The sequence below is a fragment of the Mirounga leonina genome, unplaced genomic scaffold, assembly GCF_011800145.1.
Source record: "Mirounga leonina isolate KUSES-001 unplaced genomic scaffold, KU_Mleo_1.0 Mir_151, whole genome shotgun sequence".
NCBI classification, from domain to species: Eukaryota; Metazoa; Chordata; class Mammalia; order Carnivora; family Phocidae; genus Mirounga; species Mirounga leonina.
Genome location: NW_023270377.1, coordinates 36,599,199 through 36,621,340, shown reverse-complemented (window position 1 = coordinate 36,621,340; position 22,142 = coordinate 36,599,199). Strand labels below are relative to the sequence as shown.

Sequence of the window (22,142 nt, the reverse complement as noted above, 5' to 3'; positions counted from 1 at the left end):
GGAGGAGTCCTGCCTTGGTGGAAATGGCTAGGGCCCATTGACTGGTGATTGCCCAGAGAAAAGAAGAGCTTGTCCTCAGCTATCAACACTTCACTCATTCACTGGCAAGGGGCTGCCCCAAGAAGAACATGACCTTGGCTCAAAAGTTGAGGAGAACCCTGAGTAACTGAACAGCTGAAGGCTGTCAGTGAACCATATGCCTTGAAGCTGGAGAGTGAGCCTTTTACTGAAGCAGGATCTGAGTGTGGGATCTCTGTGTTTGCTATAGAACTCTTACAAACCAAGAAGAAAAAAGGCATTCAGTCCAATGGAAAATTACTCAAGGCACATGTGTGGACTGAATCCAAATGACCCAGAAACATTTGAAATGATGCTTAGTAATCTGGAAAGTGAAATTAACATAACAATGGAATCTAACTTTATACCTATAAGATAGGCAGAAATTATTGAGAGCTACAATACCTATTAAGGTAAAATGTGAAGTGCTGTAATTCTTTGGGAAATCCATCTAGCATTATCTATTAAAATTAAAAATACATACATCCTTAGACCTAAAAAATTCTACTCTTGGGAATTTGTCTTATGGAAATTAAACAACTGGTTCATAAAATCATGTGTGCAAAAATGATAATTACAATGTTGTTTGTAGTGGTGAAAAACTAGAAATAAATTGAATACCCCAAATACAGCAATGCCTAAGTGAATTATCATATATCCATACCATAGAATATTTGCAGTTATTAAAAGAACAAATTAGTAGATGCAGATAAGGTGGGGATTCTTACCAGGTATTGTTGAGAAAAAGAAGTGAGAAAAAGAAGATGCAGAACAGTATGTATAAAATACGTCTGCCCACCTCTTCTTTTTTTTAGTAAATCAAATAATGACAAACACACACACTTTCTCTACACACATGCATGCACACACACATGAATGTACACCAAAGCTGAAAACATGCTTTAACTTGGCAACTTAGGTTGTTAATTTGAGTTACCTTGCAAGGAGTGGGAGGGTTGATGTGCATGGAGGAGGAGAGAAATGTTTAAGACAGGTGAAAGAAAAAATTATACCAAAAGAAGCATGCATTGATCATACTTAGGCTGCCATTTCGAAACCTAACAAGAAAGACAGAAACAGAGGCTTATATAGGTTATAGGAAAGAAATAAATGAGAAAAATATGTCACAGAAATAGAAATAACTATACACAATTTTTGGATATCCAAAAATTTTTAGTTTTTACTAGTTTAATAGATGCCAGGAATGTTTATTTGCTATATAAATCAAGTAGTATCTGGCCATATGGACCAATAGCATGGTTGTAGAAAGCATAGGGCTTTCAGTAGACTTATGTATCTGTATCAGTTAAAAGAGACTTGGTTATACTACAGTAACAGATGACCCCCAAATCTAAGAGGCTTACCACAGAGGTTGCTTTCTTGAACATGTTACACATCCATTGTAGATTGGCTTGAGCTCTGCTCCTTGCCATTTTCACTTAGCATCTAACCTCTATCTGGTAACCAATTAATCTTGTGGCAGAGGAAGATGAAATCATGGTTAAGCATGCACTGGCTCTGTTCAGAAGGGGCTTTCATTCATCTTTCATTGGCTAAAGCAAATCCATAACAGACTGAGCCTGCTGTTAACCAGTTGAGGAGGCATAAACCCTTCCACAGGGAGGATTAGTGAGCATCCCCATGAGTATGAAGATTGTCTTTAAAACAAAGAGTGTTAATGAAATATTTCCATGTGAGTCATACCTAATGGATGCCATTAATGATTGGTGAGTATGGAGAATCAAGATAAGAAATAAGAGGGGTGCATGGGTGGCTCAGTCAATTGAGCATCTGGCTCTTGATTTTGGCTGAGGTCATGGTCCTGGAATTGAGCCCTGAGTAGGGCTTTGTGCTCAGTGGGGAGTCTGCTGGAGGATTCTCTCTCCTTTCCTTCTGCCCCTTCCCCCACTCTCTCTTTCTAAAATGGATAAATAAATCTTAAAAAAAAAAAGGACGAGAAATAAGAGGGGTGTCTTGTTGGCTCAGTTGGAAGAGCATGCGACTCTTGATCTCAGGGTTGTGAGTTCAAGCTCCACGTTGGGTGTAGAGATTACTAAATAAATTTTAAGATGAGAAATAAGAGAAAATACTTTTTTCTAATTAAATGCTATTTTTTCTCATCTACTGGGTGTACAGATAAGAAGTACTCCTTTTGGGCACCTGGGTGACTCAGTTGATTAAGCGTCTGCCTTTGGCTCAGGTCATGATCCCAGGGTCCTGGGATTGAGTACCACATCGGGCTCCCTGCTCAGCGGAGAGCCTGCTTCTCCCTCTCCCTCTGCACCTCCCCCAGCTCATGCTCTCTCTCTCTCTCTGTATTTCTCTGTCTCAAATGAATTTAAAAAAAAAATAAATAAAGAAGTACTCCTTTTGACTTTAGTTTCAATCACAGATCACACACCATTATTTACATTTACAGAAAACAAACTAAAACCTGTTTAATCCATATTTTGAAGATAGGAAAAATTAAGGCATATGGAAAAAGTAAGATTCTATTTTTCATATATTTTATTTTTCTGAAGTTTATGTTTATGGGAAATATAACATCTATCAAAAATCAGAAAAATATCCTTTCCTTTAGAAATGATAGTCTAAAAATAACGACATTCTGTGTTTTTTTCCTAGAGTTTAAGTATGGCTTGTAAGGAATCTTCCAAATAAATTCTTTTTTTTTTTTTTAAAGATTTTATTTATTTATTTGACACAGAGAGAGAGGGAACACAAGCAGGGGGAATGGGAGAGGGAGAAGCAGGCCTCCCACAGAGCAGGGAGCCCAATGTGGGGCTTGATCCCAGGACCCTGGGATCATGACCCGAGCCGAAGGCAGACGCTTAATGGCTGAGCCACCCAGGCACCCCCCAAATAAATTCTATATGCAGTTACCAGTTTAGTTACTACAATCCCATTTTGGTTAGGAAAAAATTTAAAGAAAGCTCTAGAACCTCTCATTACACTAAATGTAGTATTGGACAATGTTTGTTGTTTATTATCCTCCTTCACAGTTTAAGTTAAATTTCAGTTCTTTGCTGCTGTTTAATATTTTAGATGATTCCTGCAACATGCCTTTATCTCCCCCAATCTTTCAAAAACAATTGTGACATCATCTGAAGTTTCACCAGTACATTTCGTATAGAACAGAGAATGGCAAACATCCCAAGTGCAGTTCAGCAGCTGCAGCTCCTCTACTGTGGATGAGGCAAGAGGTAGTTGTCTCCATGGTGACCTATATGAGTCAGTGAGGGTGGGAACTGGGGGATTCTCGCAGGGGTTAATGACCGAGGAAATGCTAGCAATCCAGTTTTCACTAGACATTTGGCCTCAAATGGATTTTTTTTTTAAAGGACTCACTTTTTATGGCTTTTCATTTTGTAAAGGGGGTAAACTTGCATTATGCTTAATGAAAGAGCTATGTACCCGAAAACTCACGGGGAAGTAAAAACGCCTCACAGAAGAGACCATACTTTATTCTTGTTTTATACTTCAGAAAATGCATTACAATTTTGTGTTTATTTAAATATTGCACTCTGCTTCTTCCTCCCAAAGACTTGAAGTAAAATGCAACAAAGGCATATCAATGAGGTTAACAAAATAGGTATAAGACTCATATATCATGACCCAAAGGGGATGCATTAGGGAAAGAAATATCACTCTTCATTTTCTTCCAATGGGTCCTAAGATGCTAAAAAAGCATTAATAGGGGCGCCTGGGTGGCTCAGTCGTTAAGCGTCTGCCTTCACTCAGGTCATGATCCCAGGGTCCTGGGATCGAGCCCCCCCCCCCAAAAAAAAGCATTAATAAACCTTATGTCTTGGCATAAATTGGAGGTCCTTAGTTTCCTAACACATGCAGATGAATTAGATTTGGGGTATGTACCTGGATGGGGAGAGGATGAGGAACCAAACTTATATTTACTCCTGCATTGCAAGGGTCAGGCATCGGGAGTGTGTTTCATTTGAAGAGGTTTCTATTATAACTTCATACCTGGAAAAGATCCAATCATCAAATAAAATGAAGAAGAGAAACAAGTTTTCATGTGGGCTTCATTGGTCCCATTCCAGTGGTAGTTTTCATAAATGCCTCTGTGGTTTCTGCATTAATGTGGACCATAATGATGACATGAGCTCCATCTTCAGGATCCATGTCAAAGTCAGTTAATACAGGGGCGCCTGGGTGGCTCAGTCGTTAAGTGTCTGCCTTCCACTGGGGTCAAGATCCCAGTCCTGGGATCGAGCCCCGCATACACAGCTCCCTGCTCAGCGGGAAGCCTGCTTCTCCCTCTCCTGCTCCCCCTACTTGTGTTTCCTCTCTCGCTGTGTCTCTCTCTGTCAAATAAATACATAAAATCTTTAAAAAAGTGCATCTTTGAACTTATCAGGATAACTGACTTTTAATATCAAAATATCCTTTCCTACACATATGTGAACAAGAGGATAAATGTGTTTCCTCACACACTGATAAATCTGTCAGCTTCATACTCCATCATGATGACATAAAGGTAATGCTGTTGTTAAGATGAGAGGGTGTCATGCCAAATGTGAGTGGTCCCAAACCTGTAGGAATGGCTCTTCCTCCATGACGTCATTGGACTTGCACCTTATGAAAGCCTCATGTAGCAGGAAGAGCACAAGCTTCGAAGTCACTGACTGGGACAGTCAAATCCTGGTTCCATCACTTCCTTTTGGCTCTAACTCTGAGCAAGCTTATTGACCCTTTTGATCCTTAGTTTCCTTATCTGTAAAGTGGAGATCTGGTCACTGATTCTGGGCTATGTATTTTCAGGGTTGCTGGACCTGATTAGGTTCCTCTCAGTTGTTTTCCAGTCTAATTCTCAATTTCAGGTTACTCCAATTTATAAGCATCCTTCTACTTTTGCAACTGCTTACTTTGGATCTGTTTTGATTTCTGCCCTAGGATGGAATTCTAGGATCCCAGAAGGTGAGAAGTCCCATAGTGTGGGCAGTGACAAAGCCATTTTTTTAAAAAAATAAAAAATGTTTTTTTATTCAGTCAGAGGATTGCAAAGGTGAAGATTCTGTCCACAGATATTTATCGAGCATCCACTCTATGCCAGACGTGGTCCTGGGAGCTAGAGATAAAGCAATGAACAAAATCTTTTGCACATGGAGATTACATTCTCCATGTTAGTGGGGCAGAGATAGGAGGTCAGTAAGACAATATATAAGTAAACAATTCCATGGACAGGACAGTTTATTCATAGTGATAAAATCCTATGAGAAAGCAAAACGGAATAATATAAGTAACATGGTATGTGTGTGGGGTTGAAGGAGCAACTTGAGATTTGTGATCAAAGAAGACCTTTCCGTGGTGGTTACATTTGAATTGCTCTTATTATTCATTACTCTTATTCACATCCTTTTCCCTTCCCCTCACCCCAGCTTCCAATTTGCCAATCAAGTGATTGCTGCCTTATTTGGTGAAAGGTTGAGAGGAAAGAATTGTGGGTGATATTAATTTGGAAAGGGGGATTATTATTATTTTTTAAATTTTATTTTATTATGTTAGTCACCATACATTACATCATTAGTTTTTGATGTAGTGTTCCATGATTCATTGTTTGCGTATAACACCCAGTGCTCCATTCAATACGTGCCCTCCCTAATACCCATCACTGGGCTAACCCATCCTCCCGCCCCCCTGCCCTCTAAAACTCTCAGTTTATTTCTCAGAGTTCATAGTCTCTCATGGTTTGTCTCCCCCTCCGATTTCCCCCCTTCATTTTTCCCTTCCTACTATCTTCTTTTTTTTTTTTTTAACATATAATGTATTATTTGTTTCAGAGGTACAGGTCTGTGATTCATCAGTCTTACACAATTCACAGCACTCACCATAGCACATACCCTCCCCAGTGTCCATCACCCAGCCACCCCATCCCTCCCACCCCCACCACTCTAGCAACCCTCAGTTTGTTTCCTGAGATGAAGGATTCCTCATATCAGTGAGATCATATGATACTTGTCTTTTTCTGATTGACTTATTTCACTTAGCTTAATACCCTCTAGTTCCATCCACGTCATTGCAAATGGCAAGATTTCAGTTTTTTTTTTTTTTATGGCTGCATAATATTCCATTGTATATATATACCACATCTTCTTTATCCATTCATCTGTTGATGGACTTCGTGCCTCTTTCCACAGTTTGGCTATTGTGGACATTGCTGCTATAAACATTGGGGTGAACGTACCCCTTTGGATCACTACATTTGTATCTTTGGGGTAAATACCCAGTAGTGCAATTGCTGGGTCATAGGATAGCTCTATTTTCAACTTTTTGAGGAACCTCCATACTGTTTTCCAGAGTGGCAGCACCAGCTTGCATTCCCACCAACAGTGTAGGAGGGTTCAGAAAGGGGGGATTATTAATGGAGGGGTAGGAATGTGCCAATAGCTGCTGACTTAACCAAATCTGATTAAACCTTTCAGTCTTGGAACTGGGGTCAGAGTAGAATCTGTCGCCAGGTAGGAGAAGATTCAGTGGGTGGATTTTTTTTTTTTTAACTGCAAATATGAGTATCAGGAAAAGCCTACTGAGCTTATGCTAGAAGACAATAGTATGAAAGACTTGTTAGATTAGGGTCCAACCATTTTCTCAAAGCAGAATGAATTACATAATAGCCTTTATGAACAGATGCTCAGAATAAAGGATTTAGTGCAAGGTGTGTATGTGTGTGCGCATGTGTGTGTGTGTGTGTGTGTGTGTGTGAGTGAGAGAGTTTGAGAGAGAGAGAAGCTGAGACTGTGTGTGTTTGCCTTCACATGAGGGTGAGAGAGAAGGCTGCTAAGGGAGGGAAGAGATAAAAGTCCAACTGGATAGCATCTAGTTGAAACAAAAAAATTTTGTACACTTATATGCTGTACTTTCTAGCAGCTTCTTCTTCTTCTTTTGCTTCTTCTTTTTCGAAGATCACCGACTTAAATGTTAATAAGGTGACACTGATTTTAATACTTTAAAAAACAAATTATTATCAGAATTATATATACAAACCTGTAGGATGGGAAGTCTTTGTAGATGACATTAATATTGGAGAACAAGATAATGAGTAAGATAACTGTCATTTACATTTCTTTGAGGACAACCCAAGAATGTTATTTTTATAAGGGTAACAAAGAAAAATGAAGCTCTGAAATAACCATATAAAGACAAAAGTAAAACATAGTAATAGTTGAATATCAAAGAAAAAAATGGTAGCCTAAAATAGGTTATATTTGTGAGGATAGCAAGTAAAGATATTTCCTGTAGAAGAGAGGTAAGGATTCCCTGAACTAGTTAGTGGAGATGAAGGACATGTATGGTTGTTTTAAGTCTGGGGGACCTTTTACTTTCTTCTGGGGGTAATAAAGGTGGGTCACTTGAAAAGGAAACTTTGATTTTCCCTTCCTGTCTTTTACATAGGAGGAAGAAAGAAGAGAGCATTTGCTATTACAGATGCAGTAGAATCTCACTAGAGGGTGGTGTTGGTTCTAAAACCAGAGGTTGCTAATCTGCAGTACATTCATTACTGGGCTGCATTTATACTTAAAGAAAAGGTAAACTTGAGTTTTCTCAGTCTTACCTAAAAGTTGGTAAATGTCAAGTCTGAAACCTCTCAAGGGCCTTATCCAGTTCTGACTGCTTGCAGCCCCAGAGGAGAGAGATAAAGTAGCTGAGATTACAGGAGGAGTTAAGTGGCAGATTCTAATTTCAGCTCCTGCACGAAGTAGTAGACAAGAAACCAAAGCTTCCCAGGCCTTCATCTCATCTGTAAAATAAAAAGGCTGTCCTAGATGATCCCTTAATCTCCTTGCGTCTCTAAAATTCTGAAATTCTAACAAATTCTAGGTCTTAAAGGCTGAAGAATTTCTGATATTCTTGGACAGCCAAAGGAATATGTATCATCTCAAATTATCGAATTATTAACAATTAAAATATAATTAATGTTATAAATAAGGTATAATATAGATTTGGATATTAAAAAGCCTTTAAACCAAATCATCGTTTTCTGTCCTACTAGGGAACCTCACAGCCATCTTTTACATCTACCTGAGCATTCTGTGGTAAATTACAGTGACATTGCATTATCTAAAGACATATCTCTGCTTGGTTGCTAACTTGCTCGAAATAGCAAAATATGCTTATATAGGATTATCTAGAGAAAGTAGGTTGAACCATTATCAAATAGGGATATTTTAGGATAGAATAAATCCCCCACCTCATCTTGTACTTAATCAACATCCATCATATCCATGCTTTGCTAGGAGTCACTCTCCAGAGGGATTTAGTTGGTTTAGTTGCCTGTTACCCTCACCTCTTTTACCTGATTCCCTTTCCTTGTTATGTTTAGTCACATTGCAGAATGAACTGAAGATCATTTTAAGAAACCTGAATCAAATTATTCAGCTTCAGGGCCCCAGTAAACCCTAGTTTATCTCTACATGGACTTGACTTCAAAGGGTTGGTGTGAGAGCCGGCAAACCCCTGATGGTGCGAAGCTGCGCTCTGTCACCTCAAACACTTTGACGTTAGGGCTCAACACCAACTTTCCTCCAAACTGCTTTGCTTTGCCAAAGGTTTCCTTCACTCGCCCCCTCCCCCATCCCCGGATTTTGTTGCATCTTCAGGCCCATTTCGAACATCTAAACTTCCTAAAACGTACACGAAGCGCCTGCGGGTGCGCACACGCGCGCGCGCTCACACCTTCGCTCGAGCACACGGGCCGGCTGGGCCGGCTCCCAGTCACAGAACACATTCTTCCATTCTTCGCGCTCGGGCACACCCCTTCGCCGTGGGGATTGGTCGGGCCGACCCCTCCTCGGCGACGCTAGGCTCCTAAGAGGCTCAGACGCCTGCCAATCCCCACGGGCTGTCAAAACAAGTCTTCCCTCCCTGTCACAACAGAGCGGAGTGGAGGCCGCCGCCGCCGCCGCCGCCGCCGCACTTCCTGGGGCCGCTGCGCCGCCGTCCGCGGGCAGGTGGCGGGTGCGACGGGCCGCGGGCGTCCGGCTCCGGCCCCCCTCAGCCGCAAGCGTCCCGGCCTCCGAGGCCGCCCGGCGAGGCGCCCGGTGCCTTTTGTCTAGCGCGGAGCGGGCGTTTGCATCACATTTCGGACACCTCCCTCTCCTTTTCGCCTCTCCTTCCCCCTCCCGCTCACATCTCCTTCCCCATTCCCGCCGCCGTACCCCAGCGGACCGCCGGCCTCCTGGACCAAAGCCGCGGACGTCTCTATACAAGCGATGTCTCTTCTCCAGAAAGTTGCCGCCGCCGCCGCCCCCGGGCGGTGAAACAAAGTCTGGCAGAGCCGCCTCCGGGTGCAGGAGCGCACTCGTGCCCAGAGGCTGGACTCCGCCGCCGGGCGTGCCGTCTCCCCCAGAGAGCCCGGAACGCCGGCCATGGCCGAGGGCGCGGCGGGCAGGGAGGGTCCCGCGCCGCCGGACGCAGCCGGATGTGAAGACGACCCCCGAGTGGGTCCGGACGCCGCCTCCGGAGAAGGCGTGGCCGTGGCCCCTGGGGGCAGGTGGAGGGACCGTCGCAGCGGGGTCGCGCTGCCGGGCGCTGCAGGGGCCTCGGCTGACAGCGAGGCCGGCCTCCTGGAGGCTGCGCGGGCGACCCCCCGTCGCAGTAGCATCATTAAGGTAAGCGAGGCCGCGCCGCCCCAGGAGCGTGGGTGTGGGTGGTGAGTGGGTCCGGGATCCGGGCAGGATGTACGGTGTCGGAGGCATCGCAGGCTCGGCATTGTTTTCTCCCACCTCCCTCATTACCAAACCTTCCTTCCTCGTCCGGAGATTCCCAGACTCAGCTCTTGGCCGTGAGAAGCAGAAGTCACTTTTTTTTTTTTTTCCTGACAGCTTAGGAAAAGTTCCGCTCTGCGTCTCTGCGTTTTGATAGATGCTTTCCCTCATTTTCTCTGGAAGCTTCACTAAACCGTTGATGCTTCGAAGGAGGAAGGAAGGATTCAATGTAAATGCAGACCAGGGATGGTTATGCATTGCTCTCCGGAGAAAGGTTAGCCCCCACCCCAGCCCCCTCCCCCCCAGTAAAGGAAATGCACGGTTTACCCTCGAATGAAACACACACACACACACACACACACACCCCAAACAGCCCCCTCCCCAACCCAAAAACAACCCTCCAGACTCAAACGGTCCCGAAATCCCAAGAAGCGTGAACTTTCCCGGTAGACAGGCAGAGTTTTCAGCGGACCCTCCGGCCAAGTGGAGAGCGATGGTGGAGCCCTGAGTTTCTGCACTGCAGAAAGAGTGAGCAGAAAGCAATCAATCCCCCAAGCATCATCCCTGGTCTTTGTGGTTACCGTTGCATGCAGGGAAAATGCTTCCCCACCCCTCAACCACCAGACAAGATTTCTCCTCATCTATTTGGCAAGAAATTTGTAAGCCTCTCTCCCTTATCTCTTTCTGTCTTCCTTCCACTTGGGGCTTCTTCCGTTTGAGATTTCATCTTTTGGGTGCATGACATGTGGTAAGGTACCCTGAAGTCACTCTCCCACAGGCTTTGGAAAAGGGCCTCTTAGCATAAATGAATGTGAGTAATCATGTGCTTGTGAAATTAAAATTGGTTTTGGTAGAATAAGTACTCAGTATGGAACTGTGTATGTATGTGTGTGTGTGTGTGTAAATATATATATATATATCCAAAGATGATAGTGAAAGATGGACTTGGAACTTCTTACTATTTTCAATTTACTTGGTGTGCTAATACATTCAAGACCCTTGTTCAGAGTTAAACTGTGTAACCACCTCATAATGCATGTCTCTTTCTCAAGCTCAAACTCCCCTTGCCAGTGTGGGAAGACTGTGCCCACAGTACATCTACCCAGCTCCAAGTATTGTCTAGGCTTTTCCCCAACACTGACACATGGAAGTTTAAAACCAACAGGAAGATTTCTATATAAAAAGAAGAGTGGGTGGTAGTTGCAAATGACTTGTAGTAGTTTTTGTTATTTTGTGCCTTTTAGATTATGTGAAAAGGAGTGTGCTATTCTGGGTGTGAATTTGGATAGAAAAGAAATGATCACTTTTTTTCCCTTTAACCCACAGGTCAGAAAGCGTATTATTTTGAAACTTAAAAAACAGCACAATTAGGGAACAATTACATTTTGGATTCTAAGATATTGGTACAACATGAGGTCCTGTGCTGTGAAAACAAACACCTGAAGATAGTTTAAAATAGACCATCATAAAAAACAGTAGGCTCTATAGTGTTGTAAAAAATAAAAGTGACAGAGTGTAAGGAATATACAAATTCTTGCAACTAAATTTGTAATTTTTAAATTGTATTATGTGCTGGTTTATATTCTCAAAAGGGCTCTTGCTGAGTAATTGTGCCTCTTTTGTTTTGAAGTTCATTTTTTGTGACAAAAAAGAGGGAGGCAACAGAATATCAACTTGATTTTTTCCCTATTTAATAGTAGAATGAGCATTTAATAAATGGCCTTTATAATTAAAGATAATAGAAAATGAAGTGAATTGTTATTATTATTTTAAATTAGGTTTTATTGAAAAAGTAATGCAAGCATATGATAAAAAAAAAATCAAATGTTATGAAGGAGCATGAAGGGAAGACTCCCAGCCACCCCACACTCCCACTTACATAGTCTGCCCCCATAGCTGTTAACACTTTAAGTATCCTTCCAGAAATATTCCATGCATATGTACGCATATGTATCTGTATATATCTGTGGTGAGTTATGGACATTCTTGATTTATATAATAAAATTTAAATAAAGTTTACAGGCCTCATATTTTCAAATTTGCTCCAAATGTTTTTGATTCCCTGTGGGTTGTCCAAAATCACTGTGATGTGTGAGTTAATCTTCAGGAATAACCTGGAAGGTCATTGATGGGCAGGGTCCTCAGGGTCTATTCCCAGAGGCCTTTATTCCCTTCCAATGGGGAAAGAAGCAGGTGATGGGGTTCTGTTCCACACAATCTCTGAGATCAAGGACCTTTCTGTTTACATCTTGAATCTGCTGCCCCATGGTTAGTTCACTTTAGCAAAGTAAAAAGGAGAGTCTCTAAAAAAGGTCTAGATCCTATAAGAAATACGTAGCACATATTCTATATTGAGAGAAAAATGCATTTTTCAGAGTCTGGCCAAGGATTCTTTTTATTTGCATTAAAACATACACAGAAAAGAAAGGCTTTAGTACATTTTATATTAATCAAACTATTAAATTTTCTCTGATTGTTCCAAATAGCCTTAGTATAGTGATAATTCATGATCATAACTCTGAGCCACTGAAAGATTGTGAATCATCAAATATTAAATTATTTTCAGCTCAGTTTAGGATTTTGTTTCTATTCTAATTATTTGACTGCTAATTCTCTATTAACTTGAATATTAGAAAAATCAGAATAGTGCATTCCTTTATCATGCCAGAAAACAGACTATTTTGTATATTAATAAAAGAAATGTCTTGTATATTAACAAAAGGAATGTTTTCAGTAAATTTGCCCTCTCTAATTTGTGAAAACATGGTTTTAGTTGAGAAAACAATTTCCTTCTGAGCTGACGAAGACAATAACAACATTTATCTTTACACATCTTTGTAAAGTCTTCTTTCTACTATAGTTGTGTTTCTTTCCTTATATGCCAAGTCCTAAGTTTTAAAAAATTTAATAGGAGACTTAAACTAGGTTTTCTTTAATCCATCAATTTTTTCCCTATGTTTTTCTGTGTGATTATTTTTGGTAGCATTGACACTGATAAATGCTGCCTGTTTTTGGTAAGTGCATTGTTGAATGCCACAATATTGCAATAGACTCCATCTTAATTGCTTTTTGATGACTTGTGGTTTAAAATGACAAGTTAGTTACATGCAAGACTGATAATATCTAACAATTATGTACTATTCTGCATGTGAATATATTTCTTTTTAAGAAAGTAGACCATTTTTCTATCTAATATTTGATATCAACCTTATAGGTTTAAAATATTTAACACTTTAAATTGTAGTTTATGGCTCTTGAACTCCGTAATGTTTTGGAAATAGAAAGCAGTGTAGCTCATTCCTTATACTAGATGATGTGAACTGGGTTACATACATGTTTTCAGAATAGCAGTTGATTTTTCTTCTATTATATGTAAAGTATTGAAGGTTTCTACTTTTTCCCTTTCAATTCTACTTAAGTATGAATTCTCTAGAAGAAATCATCATTTGGATCTCATGGACATAGGTTTGTGGGAGGAAGATAGGATCTGGAAATGAGGTGTTGATTCCGGCACTGGAACAGCTAAAGTAATCGCTTTGGTGTTTTTTGTGTCATTATTTTGTGTCATGGCCATTCTCATTTTGTCATGTCCATTGTGGAGCTGGTATAGTGGGTTTCTGAGCCTTCGCTTCAACGATACGCCTTGGGCACCTGTTGATGCATATCAAAATTATGACTATCTTCAGAGGGGCAAGAGGAATTTTATTCACATTTACCAAGTACCGCCTACTATGAGTCAGGTGCTAAACTAGGGGCTTTTATACATTATGTCACTTAATCCTCACAGCAAACTCTCTAAAGGAGAGAAAAGAGGCACAGTACAATGTGCTCTTTTGCTGACTCTCAGAGGCAGGGAGTCCACAATCTGCAAATACTTTCAATTCAAAAGTCATGAATACAATAGGAACATATAAGAGAATGGCAGAAGAGTCTGAATCTTGGGCCTTATGGCTTGTGGGGGAAAATTATCCTTTCTCTGCTCCCCCACTTCCTGACCCAGAACACCTCAAGATGGATGGCTCTAGGAAGGAATGGCAAACCTTTCTGTCTTTGGTATTGACAGGTACAGGCCTGAACTGTATTTTAAAAGGCAGAGCAATTTGTCAGGTGTTCGACTTGTCATCAATAAATGGAGTGCACATCTATTGTTTTACACCAGGCGGCTTCTCCCATGCCCCTACAAGCAGTTGGTTTTGTGAGGGGTTGTACTCTCTTTTAGACTGATACAGAAAGGGAACAAGTACCCGGGGCATAGGAATATGTAGTATTCCAGGAGAGTGATGAAATAGGGGCTCTTAAGTTGGAGCTCTGAAAGCATCTTGTTCCTATAATAGGGTACAATAGACAAAATTTATTGTGATTATTGAGTATGCTAAAAGTGATCATGAGGGACGCCTGCATGGCTCAGTCGGTTAAGAGTCTGCCTTTGGCTCAGGTCATGATCCCAGGGTCCTGGGATCCAGTCCCACATCGGACTCCTTGCTCAGCAGGGAGCCTACTTCTCCCTCTGCTTGTGCTCTCTCTCTTTCTCTGGCAAATACATAAATAAATAAATACTCTTTAAAAAAATAAATAAAATGATCATGAAAATTTTCACTAAATGGTCAACTTCTATAACAACAATTTTTTGTCTTATTTTAAATTGTCACCAATGTACTATGTATCTCAGTTAACACTTGATGGCAACAAAATAATAGTATGATGAAGTATTGGAATAGTTCCTTGGATTGAAAATTGAATTTGATTTGTCATTTTATTTGTAATATCTTACATGCATGTGTTTAAGAGAGATATAATCTAGTTTATTTTCAACTATACCATTTTAACTCATTTCACTAATAATTCATCTAGCATTACTTTGAGAAAAGTGGGATTGTATATGGTGAATAGAAAGGAATCATTATTTATATTATCATTAACACTCCAGGGAGAAGAAAGGCAGGTTAAATTCGAAAGCAATGCAATCCATCTAAAGCAAAACAAAACAATCTAAAAACTAAACTATTTTAGAAAGTGTGCTTCGTTTCCAAAGATCTCTTAATTCGTATTTGTAAATTTACAAACGTGTATAGCAATTACAGGCAAGGATGTTGTGTTTTTCCTTAACAATGCAACTTTGTATTCAAAAGATTAAAGCACCTTTGAAAGATAATATCTACTTTGTTAATTCTTTCATGCTGACCTCTTCAAGAGCCTTTTAAAAGATGCTAAGTCTGTATTAGACTAAGCATGGGCAATATGCATAAGTTGGCAAACTTGTATTATTGTGTGGTACAATGTGATGGTTAGAAATGATTGTGAGATTGTATTCAGAATACCTTCTTTTTGAGGTGCTGAGGGAGATAAATGCACATGGAAGGCAAAAAGAGACAAAAGAACACCAAAATTTCAAGGCAGAACTCTAGAAAGTTGGACCTGATGACCTTGTAGGGGCATTCCCCTAAGGCACAAGTGATTTCAGACCAAAGTAGGCCAAATAGCTTGTGTGCTTAAAACCCTCACCCCACATCCCAGTTCTGACAGCCAATGATGAGGGTGGGCCGCTCAGGAGCACAACTCTTAGGGACAGAAAGTAAGGAGTCAGCAGGCGGAGAGTGCGTTCCCTACAAGCCTCCCTTGACTCAGGCTGGGTTAGGGTCTTGTTCAGAAAAAGGGCACCTGTGTTGGAAGAAGCAGTGCAAAAGGCACTAGTTCTGACCCCCTTCAGGTCAACTCTTTACGTTGGGTTGAGCACAAAGAGAGAACACCATGCTACATGCACTATGACCTTTCTCTCCTTTGAAAGCTTTGCTTCCATAAAACATAGTCCGTCATTGTCCTTGAACTTGTAATTTCTTAATTATCCTGACTAATTTTTGGAGGACATGGTGGAGGAGGACCTAGGAGTTTGTGCTCCCCCTAGAGGCTGACATATAAGATGCAAAGATATCTCAGCATTTGGTGAACTGTTTTTAAATATTTTGAAACGATTGATTCTCTGCTATAATTAAATATTACATATTTAGAAATATTAATAATTCAATAGATTTCTTTTTACGTTTAATCTAATAGATAAAACATCTTGAAGAGATTTTCCTATTGAGACATTTTCTTTATAATAAAAGCAAAAGCTTATATAACTTCTATTATAGTCTGGCATTGTTCTAAGCACTTAATGTGTGTTAATTTAGTCAAACCTCACAATAACCATGAGGTGAGTATTTTTTATTATTATCTCCATTTTTATAGGTGGAGAGATAAGTGACTTGCCCAAGGTCACATAGGTAGCAAATGGCCAAGGCAGGAAATAGACTCAAATAGTCTAGCTCTAGAGGTTGCTTTAATCTTTATGTTATACATCCTCTTAAATAATATTGATTTAAACCTTAACCACTGTGGATGAAATGGCAGACATTTTATGCTTACCTTAAAAACTAAGTTTAGCTGACAAATTTAAAAGAAGTGATTCTGGAAAACAGTTTTGGGAAGCTCTTAAGGATTATTTGAATACATTTTTAAAATACATTTTTAAAGTTTTATAACCTTTCATGTAAAATACCTATGGCTTTACGTTAGTATTGTACTCCACCTTACCTTGAGAAGAGTGGAACTCCTATTAGCATTTTACTCTTTGACCAGAATTAGCATCTTTACCATGAGACATAGCTTGTGATCCAACTTTGGTATAAATTACACAGGCTAAGGAATGGCTTGTTACTTAATCACTGTAATTTGATATAATTTATTTTATAGTTTGATAGTTTTGTCTTCCAGCATCAATAAATCAATAAGGAGTATTTGAGTTTTTAACCCAAGGAAGTTGTAATTTTGTTAAGTGGTAGTGTATATGATGTTGTATGATTGAGATTTCCTTCCAATTACATTTGAGGTAAGTGTAGTTCCTCACACATAAGAGGGCTTGGCAAATATTTGTGGAATTCTATTAAACTGAAAGTCTATGTAGTCATTTATTTTATTATTCTTTTTTTTTTTTTAAAGATTTTATTTATTTATTTGACAGAGAGAGACACAGTGAGAGCAGGAACACAAGCAGGGGGAGTGGGAGAGGGAGAAGCAGGCTTCCCGCGGAGCAGGGAGCCCAATGCGGGGCTCGATCCCAGGACCCTGGGATCATGACCTGAGCCGAAGGCAGACGCTTAACGACTGAACCACCCAGGCGCCCCTCTTATTCTTATTCTTATTTTGGTGGGAGATAGAAATTCCAAATATGTGGGAAATTCAAATACATGATTATGTCAAGAAATTACTGTGCTTATGGCTGCTTTATTGTGTTAAAGGTAATGAGTCTGTTCTGCTGTTCAGAGATATAGTGTGGTGACCAAATGGTACTCAGAGGTTTGTCTCCATCACTTGGAGACTGGCTAGGTATTAAAGGCATAGTCAGCTCTTCTGCTGAAACATCCATATGTTAGTTTTTATTATCTATCTGCAATTATGTTAAATTGTTATTATTTTTAAAGATTTTATTTATTTATTCATTTGAGAGAGAGCATGAGCGGGGTAGGGGCTGGGGAGAGGAGCAGAGGGAGGAGCAGAGGGAGAGGGACAAGCAAACCTCACACTAAACGTGGAGTCTGATGCAGGGCTCCATCCCATAACCCTGAGATCATGACCTGAGCCGAAATCAAGAGTTGGCTGCTTAACAGACTGAGCCACCCAGACACCCTGCAGTTATGTTAAATTATTGAAAAGACATTGGACCTTGGCTTTTTCTTTCTCTTTCTGTTTTCTTATTGCAGCATTTGCACTATATTTGGTCACATTCTCTTAAAGTGGATTTTTTTTTGAAAGAAAAAATAAGGCTTTCCCCAAACATCTGAAACATTAAGGAATATTTTCCCTATACTTTCTTATGTTCAGTAAGTATGGGATCAAGCAAGTTTTGTGATAAATGCAGTGGTGTGTGTGTATGTGCATAGTGTGTACACGCTTGTGCTAGACACATTGGAAGTCAGAAGCCTCAATAGCAGATGACCTTTTGATCCTATAGCTGTCTGTCCTACATCTGGAGTGATAGTCTTTATCCAAAGACAAGGTTGTCACAAAAGTAGCTGAAAAGTCATACTCAGAAGTGTTAGCAGTTAAACTTGACTAGATGCTGAGAATTTTGGAGTTTGGGAGAGAAGAGAAAAAGAAGGATCAGGGTGCGTTAGAGGGGAATGGAGTCAGATGGGACCATATTTATAAATGGACAGGGTAAATGGCTTAACAAATGTCTCTTCACTTGGATCATTCTGCCAGAAGTTGTTCATTTGGGAATTCAGGTTTTTTAGATTTTGATGGCTTTTTGGTTCTTCTGGAGAGCCTTTTAACTAATTAACACCTCACACCTTAACACACCAACAGTAATTGCTGGGCACAAAGCCCTTTGAGCTAAGAGATTCCTGGGAATGATCTAGGAAGGATTGGTCTGGGTTGTTGGTCAGAATGTTTGGCATTAAAGATGAGTTTTGTCTACTTTGCTGGTTTTCTAGCCCCAGCCCCAGGAAAGTCCAAGGAAATTCTTCATTGTTGTACCCTCAGCATGACAGTTTCACCAATACAGAGAAATGGCTTCTGACAAACAAGTCAAAATAGAAGTTAGTATAACAAGATGGGGTAGTTGGGAGTGCTGGAATTAACTATCACAGCTCAAAACAAAAATCTGACATTTTACAGCTTCAGGGAACCACGAACTGTTGTGTTTAGCCACTGGTTCTGGTCTTATAGAGAAGTTTGATTTCACTACTACCCTTGCCCATCCCTCTATCCCAGGCTAAATAAGAGGAGGACTGGGAGGGAAGAGGTAATCTTGGAGTGGTGTTATGGTTCCTGAAGAGCCTGTTCCTTCCACTTTCCTCATCGGGGGGATGAGGGAGGGGGATGGTTCATGACATTTTCTAAGTCAGAGAAAGAAAGGACTGGAAGAATGTGTAATGGTGGTGGCATCCAACAGTCTCCCTTTCTACCAAGTCTCCATATAAGTTGGGACTGATGCTCATCTCCTCTCTGGAAGGTACTCAGTCCCTCTCTGTAAGGGATCATCAGAGCCCCTAATACTGTCCTGGGTGTTCAGAAAGGGAACACTATAGAAGATGGCCAGGAGTCTTGCTGGTGTCCCACCCAAAGAAGCCATTTGGGTAGAGGGACTCTTAACAAAATACTGGGGCAGGGGCTGGGTGAGGGGTAAGAGGAAGACATCAGTGTCCACGTCAGACCTCTAACAGCAGGATGAAGAATATGCAGGGAAGGAGGAGACTGTGGAGAACCAGCAACTCCAGAGAGTTTGTATTTGGATGCCTGCCTCACAGAGAGTGCCAAAGGTCAGTTTAGTGTTAACCTAAGGAGAGGAGAAAACTAACTCAGTGAGGCCTGCAACATCCCTCTGGGACTATCTATGGAAGACCTTGGACTCTCCTATCCCTCCTCCAGCTGAGCTCTAGGAGGGAAGTGCAGAGAGGAAGAGAAAGGGAGCAGTGGATAGAGTAGACCCACCCCCAGCTCCAACCACTATAACTGCCATTCTAGCTTGCCTTGTGGGTAATGGGGTAAAGAAGAGGACTTTGAATTGAACATGAGATTGAAGTTTTAAAATGAATAGGACTGAGTTTTGTTTTGTTTTGTTTTGTTTTTAATTTTATTATGTTATGTTAGTCACCATACAATACATCATTAGTTTTTGATGTGGTGATCCACGATCCATTGTTTTCGTATAACACCCAGTGCTCCATGCTGTATGTGCCCTCCTTAATACCCATCACCGGGCTAACCAATCCCCCCTCCCCCCTCCCCTCTAAAACCCTGTTTGTCTCTCAGAGTCCATAGTCTCTCATGGTTCATCTCTCCCTCCAATTCCCCTTCCTTCTCCTAATGTCCTCCATGCTATTCCTTATGTTCCACAAATAAGTGAAACCATATGATAATTGACTTTCTCTGCTTGACTTATTTCACTTAGCATAATCCCCTCCAGTCCCATCCATGTTGATGTAAAAGTTGGGTAGTCATCCTTTCTGATGGCTGAGTAGTATTCCATTGTATATATGGACCACATCTTCTTTATCCATTCATCTGCTGAAGGGCATCTCGGCTCTTTCCACAGTTTGGCTATTGCGGATATTGCTGCTATGAACATTGGGGTGCATACGGCCCTTCTTTTCACTACATCTGTGTCTTTGGGGTAAATACCCAGTAGTGCAATTGCTGGGTCATAGGGTAGCTCTATTTTTAAATTTTTGAGGCACCTCCACACTGTTTTCCAAAGTGGCTGTACCAACTTGCATTCCCACCAGCAGTGTAAGAGGGTTCCCCTTTCTCCACAACCTCTCCAACATTTGTTGTTTCTTTCCCTGTCCATTTTTGCCATTCTAACTGGTGTAAGGTAGTATCTCAATGTGGTTTTGATTTGAATTTCCCTGATGGCTAATGATGATGAACATTTTTTCATGTGTCTGTTAGCCATTTGTATGTCTTCTTCAGAGAAGTGTCTTTTCATATCTTCTGCCCACTTTTTGACTTGATTATTTGTTTTTTGGGTGTTGAGTTTGAGAAGGTCTTTATAGATCTTGGATACCAGCCCTTTATCTGTAGTGTCATTTGCAAATATCTTCTCCCATTCTGTGGGTTGCCTCTTTGTTTTGTTGACTGTTTCCTTTGCTGTGCAGAAGCTTTTTATCTTGATGAAGTCCCAAAAGTTCATTTTTGCTTTTGTTTCACTAGCTTTTGGAGATGTATCTTGAAAGAAGTTGCTGTGGGTGATGTCAAAGAGGTTACTGCCTATGTTCTGCTCTAGGATTTTGATGGATTCCTGTCTCACATTGAGGTCTTTCATCCACTTTGAGTTTATCTTTGTGAATAGTGTTAGAGAATGGTCGAGTTTCATTCTTCTGCATGTGGCTGTCCAATTTTCCTCGCACCGTTTATTGAAGAGACTTTTTTCCATTGCATGTTTTTTTCCTGCTTTGTCAAAGATTATTTGACCATAGAGTTGAGGGTCCATATCTGGGTTCTCTATTCTGTTCCATTGGTCTATATGTCTGTTTTTGTGCCAGTACCATGCTGTCTTGGTGATCACAGCTTTGTAATATAGTTTGAAATCGGGCAACGTGATGCCCCCAGCTTTGTTTTTCTTTTTCAACATTTCCTTGGTGATTCGGGATCTTTTCTGATTCCATACAAATTTTGGGATTGTTTGTTCCAGCATTTTGAAAAATGTCATTGGAATTTTGATCAGGATGGCATTGAAGGTATAGATTGCTCTGGGTAGCATAGACGTTTTAACAATGTTTATTCTTCCGATCCATGAGCATGGAATATTTTTCCATCTTTTTGTGTCTTCTTCAATTTCTTTCATGAGTGTTCTGTAGTTCCTAGAGTAGAGATCCTTTACCTCTTTGGTTAGGTTTATTCCAAGGTATCTTACGGTTTTTGGTGCTGTTGTAAATGGAATCGTTTCTCTAATTTCTCTTTCTACAGTTGTGTTGTTAGTGTATAAGAAAGCAACTGATTTCTGTGCATTGATTTTGTATCCTCCCACATTACTGAATTGCTGGATGAGTACTAGTAATTTGGGGGTGGAGTCTTTTGGGTTTTCCACATAAAGTATCATGTTGTTTGCGAAAAGAGAGAGTTTGACTTCTTTGCCAATTTGAATACCTTTTATTTCTTTTTGTTGTCTGATTGCCTTTGCTAGGACTTCTAGTACTATGTTGAACAATAGTGGCGAGAGTGGGCATCCTTGACGTGTTCCTGATCTTAAGGGAAAGGCTCTCAGCTTTTCCCCATCGAGGATGATATTTGCTGTGGGTTTTTCATAGATGGATTTTATGAACTTGAGGAATGTTCCCTCTATCCCTATACTCTGAAGAGTTTTAATCAGGAAAGGATGTTGTATTTTGTTGAGTGCTTTTTCTGCATCAATTGAGAGGACCATATGGTTCTTCTTCCTCCTCTTATTAATGTGTTCTATCACATTGATTGATTTGCGAATGTTGAACCACCCTTGCATCCCGGGGATAAATCCCACTTGGTCATGGTGGATGATCCTTTTAATGTATTGTTGGATCCTATTAGTTAGGATTTTGTTGAGGATTTTGGAATCCATATTTATCAGGGATATCTGTCTGAAATTCTCCTTTTTGATGTTTTCTTTGCCTGGTTTGGGGATTAAGGTAATTCTGGCCTTACAGAATGAGTTTGGAAGTTTTCCTTTTGTTTCTATTTTTTGAAACAGCTTCAGTAGAATAGGTATTATTTCTTCTTTGAATGGTAGAATTCCCCAGGGAATCCATCAGGCCCTGGACTCTTGTTTTTTGGGAGGTTTTTGATCACTGCTTCAATCTCGTTACTGGTTATTGGCCTATTCAGATTGTCAATTTCTTCCTGTTT

General features: G+C 40.5%; 1 protein-coding gene across 2 annotated transcripts in view; it reads left to right on the top strand.

The window, feature by feature from the left end:
• Positions 1-22,142, top strand: part of PLCL1 (phospholipase C like 1 (inactive)) — a 364,534-nt gene that overhangs the window by 8,462 nt on the left and 333,930 nt on the right. The window contains exon 1 of one of the 2 annotated variants that reach the window (XM_035007451.1): positions 9,131-9,683. The exons of the other annotated variant lie outside the window; for it this stretch is intronic. Within the exon in view, the coding sequence (XP_034863342.1) occupies positions 9,441-9,683 (243 nt within the window). The 5' untranslated portion in view covers positions 9,131-9,440. Of the gene's footprint in view, positions 1-9,130; positions 9,684-22,142 lie in introns of those variants that run through there. 2 annotated transcript variants of the gene reach the window in all.